This window comes from Salvelinus alpinus, chromosome 8 (genome assembly GCF_045679555.1).
Source record: "Salvelinus alpinus chromosome 8, SLU_Salpinus.1, whole genome shotgun sequence".
Taxonomy (NCBI): domain Eukaryota; kingdom Metazoa; phylum Chordata; class Actinopteri; order Salmoniformes; family Salmonidae; genus Salvelinus; species Salvelinus alpinus.
The window spans coordinates 83,194,503-83,208,584 of record NC_092093.1 but is presented as its reverse complement, the minus strand read 5'-3'; the positions used below and the strand labels follow the sequence as shown (position 1 = coordinate 83,208,584).

At 43.0% G+C, this 14,082-nt stretch overlaps 1 protein-coding gene across 2 annotated transcripts in view; it reads left to right on the top strand.

Annotated features, from left to right (window-relative positions):
• LOC139583773 (LYR motif containing 4) overlaps nucleotides 1-14,082 on the top strand; it is a 68,886-nt gene that overhangs the window by 17,649 nt on the left and 37,155 nt on the right. For both annotated transcript variants that reach the window (XM_071415220.1, XM_071415221.1), the window contains exon 2: nucleotides 1,711-1,831. In XM_071415220.1, coding sequence (XP_071271321.1) covers nucleotides 1,711-1,831 — 121 coding nt within the window. The remainder of the gene's footprint in view (nucleotides 1-1,710; nucleotides 1,832-14,082) is intronic.

Here is a 14,082-nt window from a genome sequence, read left to right as displayed (position 1 = left end):
GGCAGATGGGGTGATTGCTTCTCCGGCTGTCGTCAAAGGCCCCATCCTCGTATTCTTTTGATGACTCAATTATTCCCACACCATGGACGAAGTGCACACTGTGTAGACTAATTGACCAGCAGTCTTAAGCAGACCTCGCAGTGTGCCTCAAGCTGGTCTGTATGGCATATCAACAAGGCTTGGTAGGTTACTTTCTAAATGTAATCCGTCACGAATTACCTGTCAAATTGTAATCGGTAACATTTAACTTTTGGATTACGCAAACTAAGCAACGTAATCTGAGCGTTTCAGTCACTGCGCATCGCCATTGACTTGATAGGCTATTGATTTCATTGGGCCTAGCGATTTTGCAAAAATATGCCTATAATGATGTACAAAGAATTACGTTAAAGTACCATTTTATTGGGATGTATTGATGTACTCCAGAGAAAAAGGTTTTGGTTTTGTCCTGTTGTGTTCTGTTGGTGGTTTGCCATTAGAAGGCTTTGGGCTACTTTTTCCAAAGTATGTCATGGTGACCTGAAAATGGAATAGCTTGATCAGTCATGTTTAAAAATTCAGCTGCTGTATTTTTACAGCAGATCCAATTGTACTAAACTCAGCAACTAATCATTAGATAATGCAAAATGCAACTTAGACTCAACAAATTGACATGTTATCTGTTTGCTTCAAATCCTCCTCTGGCTCCCAATTGGCGTAGTGGTCTAAGACATTGCATCTCTGTGGAAGAGGCGTCACGGCAGTACCTGGTTCGAATCCAGGCTGCATCACATCCGGCCGTGATTGGGAGTCCCATAGGGTGGAGCACAATTTGTTCTAGTCCGGGTTTGCCGTAGGCCGTCATTGTAAATAAGAATTTGTTCTTAACTGACTTGCCTAGTTAAATAAAGGTGTAAAAAAAAAAAAAAATAGGGAATTACTGTCAGTCTAGGAGAACAACCGCTCTGCTACTTTTTCTTCAGTGGGTAACCCAATGTTTTCTTCTTTTGTCAGAACCGTACTGTTAATTTTAATTTATTTTTTCAAACAGTTTTTGAAGAACCTCCCTCCCTACCCACTTACTCATACTCTTTCGCACTCACTTGTTCGCTTTATACTCATCCTCCACCTTGTGTTTTGGGGGAAAAAGATGGGTCCTGGCTGTCAATAAGGAGCTGCTTGTCAGTTCATCTCTCTGCACAGGAGCCTCCCTGGGTGCCAGGATGCCTCTTTGATCTTCGCATAGCACTGCACTTCCTGCCCACTTCACACAGGGCTCGGGCTGCCAGATAAAACAGCCACTCATTTCCAGCCTCTCGCTTTCCAGCAAATGGAGAACCCCATTATCCGCAACCCCTTAACTAGAAGGCTGATTCACACGGCACAGCCCTTCGGCTAACAGTGGTTTCTCTAATCCAATTGAAGGGTGGGGGGTTATTTCCCTCCGTCGGTATAAATGAGTCTTGTAAATGGGGTTCTTGGATTTTTATGTAGCAGACCGAATGCTTTGTGGTGCGTTGAATCGGATTGGGCTGGGGTTTCCACATTTTCATTGTGTTACGATGCATCGTTAAAGTGTGGCGTTTAAATTAGGATTTTCCCCACTTTTGACAAGTGCCACGTTAATTGATTGCTTCATTTGTTATTGATTTGTATACTGAATGCCGTATATGTTTTCCTCCAGAGTTTTATGGGTATGTTGATAAGTGTATAATTTGTGTTTTCATTCAGGACGTACGCCTTGCGCCGGGTGCAGGATGCCTTCAGGGCAAACCGGAGTGTAGAAGACCCTAAGGTGGTGGAGCAGCTCTTAAACCAGGGCAGGGACAACCTAGACATGATCCGGAGACAGGTAGGCCTAGCACACACACACACACACACACACACACACACACACACACACACACACACACTGGTTCATGTAAGAACAAAGTTATTCCAACAAGGACTTAAGTATTTTGCGCTCCAAAGAAATGTTTTCCATTAATCGTCCACCTTACCCAAAATATCACCTGGCCAGGATACCTCGGAGTCTGTACTATAGTTTCTAAGAACAGTGGGTGGTTATTTTTCCGCCATCCTCTAAGTTGCTCATTCCCCCAGATACATGTTAGTTGAGCACCTGATTAGTGTCCACCTGTCGACTCTTGCACAGCGCCAGAGTGCTAATCACCACTGATGCCCTGCTGTTGGCCGCTTTGTTCCCATAATGCACCTCCAACCGCCCATCCCATCTCAGGGGACCATGGGGAAGGCTCCAGCCCTCGCTCTCTCTTGGTCTCTGTCTTTCTTGGTCTCTTTATTTAGCTATGTCTGTCTCTCGCTCTCAATCTCAAGTTTCTCTCTGTTTCTGAGTGTATGATTTCCACGTCATTCTCTTGGGCAACGTCCTCTAACACCTAACCTTGGTTTCCCAAGGCTCTATGTGTTGTGCTGATAACCAGCAGAAATGTATGACTTGGTCAATGACCTATAAAGAAGGCAATTGGCAAAACACTAATGTATGCATTGAGATTAGAGGTCGACCGATTATGATTTTTCAACACCGATACCGATTATTGGAGGACAAAAAAAGCCGATGCCAATTAATCGGCCGATTTAAAAAAATAAAATAAAAAATTATAATAATAATAATAATATAATAATAATAATAATAATAATTTTAAAAAATATATATATATATCATACACACACACACATTTTTGTAATAATGACAATTGCAACAATACTGAATGAACAATGAACACTTTTATTTTAACTTAATATAATACATAAATAAAATCCATTTAGTCTCGAATAACATGAGAACATATGTTAAAACGAACCACCAGCTTTCATGGGTCTTCAATATTCCCAGTTAAGAAGTTTTAGGTTGTAGTGCAGAAAGCAGAGCTTGTGCTGCATGGTCCCCTGTCAGTCTGCTCCTCCGCGAAACACAGACCTTATTTGAAGTAGATCAAGACATTCTCTATGGAAGACATGAACGGTAAAATAACGAAGGAACCTCTTTCAAGTTCAGCCGCAAGTTATTACAGGAATTATAACTCGTCGACTATTTCTCTCTAAACCATATACCTTTGACTAATCCGGAAACTATCACCTCGAAAACAAAACGTTTATTCCGTTCCCTATTTTATCTAACGGGTGGCATCCATGAGTCTAAATATTCCTGTTACATTGCACAACCTTCAATGTTATGTCATAATTACGTAAAATTCTGGCAAATGAGTTCGCAAAGAGCCAGGCGGCCCAAACTGTTGCATATACCCTGACTCTGCGTGCAATGAACGCAAGAGAAATGACACAATTTCACCTGGTTAATATTGCCTGCTAACCTGGATTTCTTTTAGCTAAATTTGCAGGTTAAAAAATATATACTTGTGTATTGATTTTAAGAAAGGCATTGATGTTTATGGTTAAGTACACATTGGAGCAATGACAGTCATTGATTGATTGTTTTTTATAAGATAAGTTTAATGCTAGCTAGCAACTTACCTTAGCTTACTGCTTTCGCGTAACAGGCAGGCTCCTCGTGGAGTGCAATGTAATCAGGTGTTAGAGCATTGAACTAGTTAACTGTAAGGTTGCAAGATTGGATCCCCCGAGCTGACAAGGTTAAAAATCTGTCCCTGAACGAGGCAGAACGTTCCTAGGTCGTCATTGAAAATAAGAATGTGTTCTTAACTGACTTGCCTAGTTGAATAAAGATTAAATAAAGGTGTAAAAAAATAAATAATAATAAAATAAAAAAAATCGGCAAATCGGCGCCCAAAAATACCAATTTCCGATTGTTATGAAAACTTGAAATCGGCCCTAATTAATCGGCCATTCCGATTTAATCGGTCGACCTCTAATTGAGATGCATGCAGCTCGTCTAATGATAGACACACATATTCTGATGTACATATTGTTTATATGGGCTCATCCTACAGGCCTATTCAATGAGAGTATAGAATAAAAACAAATACAATTATGCAACATTGCTCTCCAGCTCTACGTCTCACGAGCGTTCTTCGACGTCTAGAGGTAATGTCAAGAGAGACTAAGATAGTTAGTGTGTTTTAAGTGAAGCTGTGTGGGTGGCACTGCTCTGCAACTGAGCCGGTGCTAAGCAGCAGAATAGAGCAGCTGCGCGTGTGTGTTTGCATATCCCAGCAGATGCGAAACAGCCTTATGTAGAGGATAAGACCCACGTCTCCCACACACACACACCACATGCATATTGATGCTCAAATATACACCCGTATTATATACACACCAAGCATGTCTTGACAACTTCAACCTTGTGTGCCCAAGCAAGTATAGCACTTTTGGCACAGAGAATATTCTTGGCTCTCTGCCTCTCTCTCCAGCGCGCATCACAGTGTGAGTGCCAACACAGGCGGGCATGAGTGGAACAAGGAGGCGGGTAGTGTGGGGGTGGCACTGCACTGTCACACTATGCCCACCCATCCCCTCAACCACACACACACACACACACACGCAAGCCCTCCTGTATACACATGAAGCCTTACAGAACCTGTGGATGATGTTTGTTTGAAAATGACAGATGGGTGTCTTTACCACATGCAGTAAGTATACGTGTTGCGTGGCTGATGGTAGGATGACTAAACCACTCACTTGCTCACCACGTACTCTCCAGTCCCTGTATACGCAGCCCTCTCCCGCTTCAAAAGAAGAAGCCAGCTCTTTATTCATCCATTTGCACCAAAATGTGTTATTTGCCGTCAGACAGTATCCAACATGACACACGCACACAGAACAGATAGGAGCATTAAGTGCCTTGCTGAAGGGTGCAATCACATATTTCCCCGTCAGCCCTGGGACTTGAGCCGGCAACTCTTGGGTTACTCACTCGCCTCTCTAACCTCAAGGCTAGCCTCACAATCCACCGTGTTTATCTTGCTTTGTCAATTTGACTTTTTAGTTGTTGTTTTTTTCAATAGCAGCTGTGGGTTGCGTGTTTAATTTTTTAAAAATATATATTTATTATTGTTCTGTTGTCTGCTCCACCATGATCCCTACTCTTACAAACGGTTACGAAAAAACTTGGTTACGAATATGAAGGTTAATCCAGAGCCCTACCCTTGCGTACGAAGTTTAGGCCATACCCTATCCAGGCCCAATTGTTTCTGCCAAATTTAAGGCCCAACCCGAAATCAGAAATATATTCCTCCGCTAATAAATCCACCCTGAATGCTGCTCGCTCTGCATGTGATTTGATAATGGCGGCTCTGAATAGTGTTGTCAGGATTTGATGCCAGATTTTCCTTGGCAAAAATGAACACGAAGCAGACGGATCTCTATGGTCCTTTTTTAAAACATGCTTTTGGAAAATATTGTGTGCTATATCGTGAAAAATATACAAATGTGACTGGTTGACAACATAATGCATTTTTTCCCCAACATTAAAACTGTTTTCCTCAAGAAATTTAATCCAGTTCATGTTTTGCTTTCTTACTTACTAGTAACGCGTTACTGTTATCGTGACAACTCTAGCTCTGAGTCTGAGTATCCATAGCAACGGCTCCACTTGGGTTGCTATGCTCAATGACTAGACATGACAGAGCAGTTAGCTACTTTTTGTCACTCTAAACTCTGACAAAATTCAAGGAACATAATTATATATAAATCTCTCCTGTTTTATATTTGACATGGTTGAAGCACTTCTGACACCATGTTATGATCTTAGTCATATGACTGTACTGCGCAGCATAGCACGAGCAAATGGGTCAGCTTCAAAATGTTTGTCAAATTAGTGATGCCCTGCCCGTACCCTAGTTATTGATGAAAACCAGGCACTACCCGGCCCTAAACGATGTATAATGTCGGGGGTCGGGTTGCAGAGCTCTAGGATATATATACATTATTAATATGCCCCCTATCTCAAAATGCATTTTAGTTAGGGGGTTGTAAGAAGCATCAAATCATTGGCTTCAGGTTCAGCAATAGCTCGCACAGCACTAGAATGCCATTCCTATAACTGCGTGCTTGGCAGTGTCCCCACCCCGGATTTGAATTTTAATGTGAAATGTGACGTAGGCAGGCTAATGAATTTCAGATCATTTTGGCTCACACTAACTTTTTTTTGCCTACTCCTCCCTTTCCCCCATTTTTAGAAACAATGTTATTGAAGAGCACCTCGCCTAAAAACAGTATATACCCAGCCACAAGCAACAAAGGCATGTTTATTGTATAGCCAGGGCTCCAAGTGCAACCATTTTGTCCCATTTTTCTGCCATTTGTGCGAGTACATTTTTAAATGTTTTATTGGACGCATCGGTGCAAGCTGCAAATTCTAAACTCGCCAAAAAAGGAACCGTCCCTTTTTCAGGACCCTGTCTTTCAAAGATAATTCGTAAAAATCCAAATCGTCACACATCCTTAAACACGGTTGCCCATGCTTGTTCAATGAACCATAAACAATTAATGAACATGCACCTGTGGAACGGTTGTTAAGACACTAACAGCTTACAGATGGTAGGCCATTAAGGTCCCAGTTATGAAAACTTAGGACACTAAAGAGGCATATCTACTGACTCTGAAAAACACCAAAAGAAATGGTCCCAGGGTCCCTGCTCATCTGCGTGAACGTGCCTTAGGCATGCTGCAAGGAGGCATGAGGACTGCAGATGTGGTCGGGGCAATAAATTGCAATCAGACGGCGCTACAGAATGGACAGCTGATCGTCCTCGCAGTGACAGACCACGTGTAACACCTGCACAAGATCGGTACATCCGAACATCACACCTGCGGGACAGGTATAGGATGGCAACAACTGCCCTAGTTACACCAGGAACGCACAATCCCTCCATCAGTGTTCAGACTGTCCGCAATAGGCTGAGAGAGGCTGGACTGAGGGCTGTAGGCCTGTTGTAAGGCAGGTTCTCACCAGACATCACCGGAAACGTTGCCTATGGGCACAAACCCACTGTCGCTGGACCAGACAGGACTGGAAAAGGTGCTCTTCACTGACAAATCGCGGTTTTGTATCACCAGGGGTGATGGTCAGATTCGCGTTTATCGTCGAAGGAATGAGCGTTACACCGAGGCCTGTACTCTGGAGCGGGATCGATTTGGAGGTGGAGGGTCTGTCATGATCTGGGGCGGTGCGTCACAGTATCATCGGACTGCCTGCAATGACAAGCTCAATCTCAACGCTGTGCGTTACAGGGAAGACATCCTTCTCCCTCATGTGGTACCCTTCCTGCAGGCTCATCCTGACATGACCCTCCAGCATGACAATGTCACCAGCCATACTGCTCGTTCTGTGCATAATTTCCTGCAAGACAGGAATGTCTGTGATCTGCCATGGCCAGCAAAGAGCCCGGATCTCAATCCCGTTGAGCACGTCTGAGACCTGTTGGATCGGCGGGTGAGGGCCAGGGCCATTCCCTCCCCAGAAATGTCCGGGAACTTGCAGGTGCCTTGGTGGAAGGGTGGGGTAACATCTTACAGTAAGAACTGGCAAATCTGGTGCAGTCCATGAGGAGGAGATGCACTGCAGTACTTAATGCAGCTAGTGGCCACACCAGATACTGGCTGTTACTTTTGATTTTGACCCCCCCTTCAGGGACACATTCCATTTCTCTTAGTCACATGTCTGTGGAACTTGTTCAGTTTATGTCTGTTGAATCTTATGTTCATACAAATATTTACACGTTAAGTTTGCTGAAAATAAACGCAGTTGACAGTGAGGGGACGTTTCTTTTTTTGCTGAGTTTAGTTGGTCACCTCACTCAACAACAAATATGTTTGGGTGTGGCTAAAACCATGATTTGGTCATACAGTTAAAGATGCAGTCTGGGATCTTAAGCACTTACAAATTCATAACATATTGTCGTTTTTTGTATTTGTATTTGCAGAAGGAACATGTATACGAAATGGATGAGCGTGCACCATTTTCAGGGACCCATTTTGGCTAGTGAGCACTACTTTCTAAACTTCTGGATGAAATTATTCAAAATCTCTGGAGCATCACTTTAAGTAAACATGCATTGATTTGATTCCTGCCATGAAAGTTTCTGCCCTGACCCTGACAGTGCCTATTTTAGCTAGTGGCTGTGATGAACGAGCCTTTTTTCTCTCCCTCTTCCCGATGTGCGCTCTGAGTATAGGGAGAGAAAATGCATTCTGATTGTACAACATTTCAAAATGCAATTGCGGGGGAAAAATACTGCTTTGGAAGCAAGTATACTGTTCTTAGTTGAAGAGAGGAGGGCCTCTGCTTTTTCTAGGTATCTGATGTATTGCTGAACTCTCATTTGAGTGAAATTTCACCAATTTACAACCTACGTTTCTGGCATGACTTTGAGATACGGAGCCGAGATTGGCCATTTGTGACGAGTGCTTCCTATCACACCCCCTGGAAAGGTTTGCTCAGCTGTATTTCCAAAAGCTGAATGAGTTTCTCTCGGGGCTACACCCATCAGTAAATCTGCACTACATGAAAGGGGCCAGCTTCAATAGGAGAGGGCGATATAACTTCCCATGATAGTCCAGATAGAGCTATAGTGTATAGGGGAAAGACGGGCTCTATATCAGCCGGGCATTTCAGGTCAATGCCCTCGGGAAGACCCATTTCACCTCTCAGTGGAGCTCAGACCTGTGTTCAAAAACTATTTGATATCTTTAAAATACTTTGAGCGTTTACATTTTTTTCTAGCCTTCCTGGATTGCTAGGTGGGTGGATTTTGCAGTTTTGGGACTATTCTGTTGATCAATTTAAGCCTGGCAAGCTCAATCAAGCACAGACAAAGTATTTGAAATGACATCATATAGGAGTTGACAATCTAATGTTAGCATATTCTAATATTGCCATTATTGCTATAATGTAGTCCTTTTCCATGGCAATTTACACTTTTCAAATGCTGTGTCCCTATGTTCCCATCAATTTATCCGTTTGAGCAACTGGAGTGGTAGTTTGTTACCTCAGACAGACATACTCCTGGCCCCTGCTACCAGTCATGGTGAGCTAATCTTTCCTATGGGGCTGGGCTATGGGGGTTTGAAATGTCCCTTCCCTCATGCAAGTCATGTCAGTTACTAGTCTTTCTGCTCGACATCCCTGTTCTAAATGTCCTTTCTTGCATTATTTCTCATCTCTGCCCTTTCTTGTCGGTCTTTTATAAGTCGGCTTGTACGTAACTATGATGGATTGCACCTGCAGGATGGTATTTATGTCGGGAACCGCAGGATGATCTTGCCAAAACTAACGTGGCCTTTATGTTAATGGGAGATCAGATGAAAAAGATCCCTTTGTACAAATGCCATTGGTTCTGCTTGAGCGCGTGTGCTTTTTGCTCGCTCTTTTCTATTTCTCTCTCTGTGTGCCCACGTCCTTGCCAGACATCGTCTGTCAGCCCGTATCGGATCCTTGAGAAATGATATTTCCAGCGAGTGACAATTCTATGATCATGACTTCTATTGAATTCTTGTTTGGTATAAACTATGGATGTGATTTACCTATCCAATGTTCCCGCTAATATTATACCCTGCAGGGCAATCCAGCACATATGGCTGCTACTAATGGCACTTGATGTCAAAGAATTTCAACCATTCTGGGGCAATGAAGATGAAAGGTCAGTTTAGTGAATTATATCTGACATGTACTGTGCAGTGACACAAGGCTATGTAGCAGGGCCCAACTAGCCCGCAGGAGGTTTGATTTGTTATGCGTTAAAAAAATACTTCAGGTTACTCTTGAACATCGTAAACTAGATCGAAAGTAACTTGAAATTATAATGGACCTATATATTTTACAATAACTGCAACAACAACAAAAATGTCCGGCAAATTGATTTTGACAAACAAATCTGTCACACTGCACCTATATTTCATCAGAACTACGAACATGACTCAGTGGAAGTCAGAAGGCAGAGAATCATGGAGTTGTCGTGTCTTTGACTATGCCAGATTGATTGCTATGACATGCTATTCTATAAAATAATTTCTCCGGTATCAATATTACCTGATTGAACTAATCATGTAAATATTAATTAACTAGAGAGGGACACCACGAAAGAATATTTATAGAGCTGTTATCTTTCGAATAAACTCTTAAAGGTTTTGTAATATTTTACTAAATAACAGTCACATTAATCGTCATTTTATTCAGTCTCATCTGAAGGTTGTAAGTCCTTGATTGTCTGCAAGAATCCTGGCTAACAAGTTGAATCAGCAATACAAAATTGGGTTTAATTATTTATTTACTAAATACCTAACTAATCACACAGAATCACACATATACAATTAAATCATAACTTGATCACAAATTACGTCATACAGAAAACGTCCCTAGCGGGCGGAATAGATATGACAGCTTGTTACACAAAGGGAAGGCCGGGATTTTAGTGAAAGAGCGGGAGATTCGGAACAGGGCAAAAGCTGTGCTCTCGTAAATATAGTTTCTTATGCATTCTAAATACCGCCCATTTGACAAGGAAAATGCAATACATATTTACTCTGAGCTGCGCTTCAGTAGGTTGGTGGTAGATGGAAGGCCGTATCGACGACCCGAGTCCTCTGTCCTTTGGAGGATGTCTCTGGTCTCTGGTAGTCACGGGATACTTCGTAGTACCGTTGTGTGTGGAAGACGGGATACTCGGACTGTTCTTCCTAACCTGCGTTTGTAGCAGCTGTTGCCAACTCAACGGCTAGGAGATTTCACTTCTGTAGTGAACACGAGTTCAAAGTTCATACCATACACAATCAAAGTCCATGCTGATGTTGGCTTCATCTAAAGTGATTATCTGAACCATTCTGACACTGGATCGTCATCCTAGCATACCCGGAACAGGAAGTTACATTTTTGTCACTGCCTTTATATAGTGGAGGTAGAGGGGTGTGTCTGAAAAGTTTCTAACCCACACCTCTTCACAGGGGCGGGCCACTGTGAGCAGAGGAAAACTTATGAAAGCACAGATCTCTTATTTGGAAGCTAAAATTACATTTCATCTCTTCACAAATAATCTCATATTCAAACATTTGAATTAAACAACAATTCCATGTGAATCCGATACCTCTGACGTTTAGACTTTTCACAGTAGCGTTTATGTCATTCTATCATTGATGAGAATGTGTCAGAGGGCAACCGAACTGACATAATATACCTTAAGTACCACCGCATATGTACAGTTGGTTGGATTACCAGAATATAGTTCATTTCCCCCAACTTCTGATGTTACCCAGAATCTCTATGTTAACCCATGGGTTTCCTTATGTCACATCAGTTATAGTGGGGAGAGAGAAAAAGGGGGAAAGAGGTATTTATGACTGTCGTAAACCTACCCCCAACCCAACGTCATGACAGAGTGCAGCAGAGATTGAGGGATACATAAGTCTGCCATGTACAGAACCAACAGTTTTATTTTCTTTATCGTGTTTCTCTTGGGTCACTGGTGGAGAAATATTACAGCATCCATCTTTGGAGACCTTGAATATATTACAGTATAACGTGTCCTCAGCCAAGCTCTAGATGAAAGAGATGTATTTTGGAAGACAACTTGCATCTCGTTATCTTCATAATGAGCACACAATGTTTTTGTGTGTGAATGCGTGCTTTCGTGTGTGCTTGTTTGTGTGTGCACACTCGTACAGTTGTACGTGTGTGTGTGTGTGTGTGTGTGGGCCTTGAACAGAGTGACTGGCATAACCCAGTAAACACATTAACACATCCGTAGGAGGCGAAACCATAAGTCTCCATCACTCCTGATTCAGGGTTAAACAAGCTTTAAATGGCTGTACTTTCACTCTCACTGAGTGGGAAAACAGTGGAGGTGGGGGTTCGGGAGGCAGGCATGTACTCAGAGGATACCAGGATGTCCGCTTTGAGTCATTACCCTTGCTGCCTCGTTGCTCTGGTCGCCGCCCCGGGTCAGATAACCACCCACATTGTCACATTCACACACAGTACTGTGTCCTGTGACTGCAATTGAAGATGCTAGAACGTTACAAGAGGGGAGCGAGAGAGAGTGTGCATTAGTGGTGCTTAGATAAAGGTGGGGTGGAGGGGATTGCTGATGCGAAGGAGAGACTGGTGCTGTAGTGGGAGAAAAAGAAACTGAATGTAAGAGTGCTTGGAGAAATGGCAGATATACAGATAACGTGTTTGAAGGGATCAGTTGTTTAAGCAAGCGAGGTGCAAATTCAAATTTTGATCACAATGTTATTTGCAGTGTGATTTGTAGATCAGTGATTCTGCACACTAATTGCAATGCAGTTGATCTCAACCATGCACAATATAATGTGTCTCGAAAACAAATGGTCAGAAGTGGGGTTGTCTTGACCTGATATGCTGATCGCTATTTTCCTTCCCTAACTCCACTACAGAGTCGTGGACTTGGCTACATTGCACAAAAGGTTCAGTGAAGTAAAGAATGTGACTCACAACAACCACTTTCCATCCAGGTACTTGGAGGAACCCAATAAAATGTGACCACATTGATCCACCCGTGTTTCTCTTTCGGTTTTTACGTCGAGTTTTAACGGCTGGATCTGGACTGCTATCCTCTAAGCCAAGAATGCCTCTGAGCACCTGTGAGGCTATAAAGTGCTCAATAAAAGTTGAATTGTTTGCAGAGAGCCTGGCAGGGGCTGGCAAATACCACTGTGCCAAATATACTGCTGAGCAAGCTGGGGGGTGGTAGATGTATTCCTCCTGAGCTCCCATCACTGAACGTTGCATTCTATTCACCTCCATCTTCTCTCCTATATTCCTCCTCTGGCTTCTTCGTCCTCATAACGCTTCTCTCTCCCTTTCTCTTCATCCAGCCACATGCCTTTTACGGAGCTGGATTTTGAATAGTACGTCGGCTCTTTTCGTGAATCGGCGTATTAAACTGCATATTTTCTAAAACTTTCTCCTGTTGCTCTTGCAGGCCCACCTTCTCACTAAAATACCGGTCTTCCTGACTGAGGCTACTCCTACTTATTAGGAGGAGTAGTGAAGGATTTTTTTTGTTCTCTAATGAATGTTCTCTAAGGAAGGGTGTGTGTGTCTGTGTGTGTGTGAGCAAGTTTGTGTTGCTACCAAAAGAGTACGAATTATTTTATCTTTGAGACAGCACAGGCCTTAACATTAGACAAAGGAAAAATCAACCAATTCAAAAAGCTGTAGTATCAATTTTCCAGCTAGATGTAGCCTATAAAAACCCAACCAATAAGATATTACTGCTAAACCCAATCTTGTAGATTAGAATATCACCTTCTACAACTTCACCTATTATGACATCACGTCTCTGTGACATCAGGCTTTGTAGCATAAAACTCAGTACAGAGTTAGCTGCGATAGTCTGATGATGGCCTGTTATTACACAGTAGCGGTACCCCGGGCGGTAAATCATTGGAAATTAATATTCCCCTGTCATTTATTTCGATGCAAAATCCACAACTGGTGTGCATGGCCAAGTGCCAATGCCTTTTAGCAAACTTCAGGCATTTACATTTGTTGGATGATATGAAAATGGAGCTCTTTGGCCACGCAGTGGTGGATTTTGCATCAAAGGATGAGCAGAAAACAGTAGGAGGATTATTTAAGATACTGTTTGAAGAGGTAGGTTTTCAGAAGATGGACAAGGACTCTGCTGTCCTAGCTTCAGGGGAAAGCTGGTTCCTAAGAGGGCCAAGAGACCTGAGGTGATAGAACTTGTGCTCGGGTTGGGGTGTAGGGAGGAGCAGATCCTTTTGCTGTTACGTAGGTAAGCACTAGGGTTTTGTAGTGGATGCGAGCTTCGACTGTAAGCCAATGCAGTGTGCGGAGGAGCGGGGTGACATGAGAGAACTTGGGAAGGTTGAAAACCAGGCGGGCTGCAGCATTCTGAATAAGTTACAGGGGTTTGATTGCGCAAGCGGGGAGCCCAGCCAACAGCGAGTTGTAGTAGTCCAGACGGGGGAGAGAAGTGTCTGGATTAGAACTTGCACCACTTGCTGTGTGAGGTAGAGTCATACTCTACGGATGTTGTCGAGCATGAACCTGCAGGAGTGTGTCACTGCTTTGATGTTTGGAAAGAACGACAGGGTGTTGTCCAGGGTCACGTCAAGGTTATTTGTACCCTGGGAGGCTGACACTGTGGAGGAAGAGCAGCTTGGTCTTGTCAACATTGA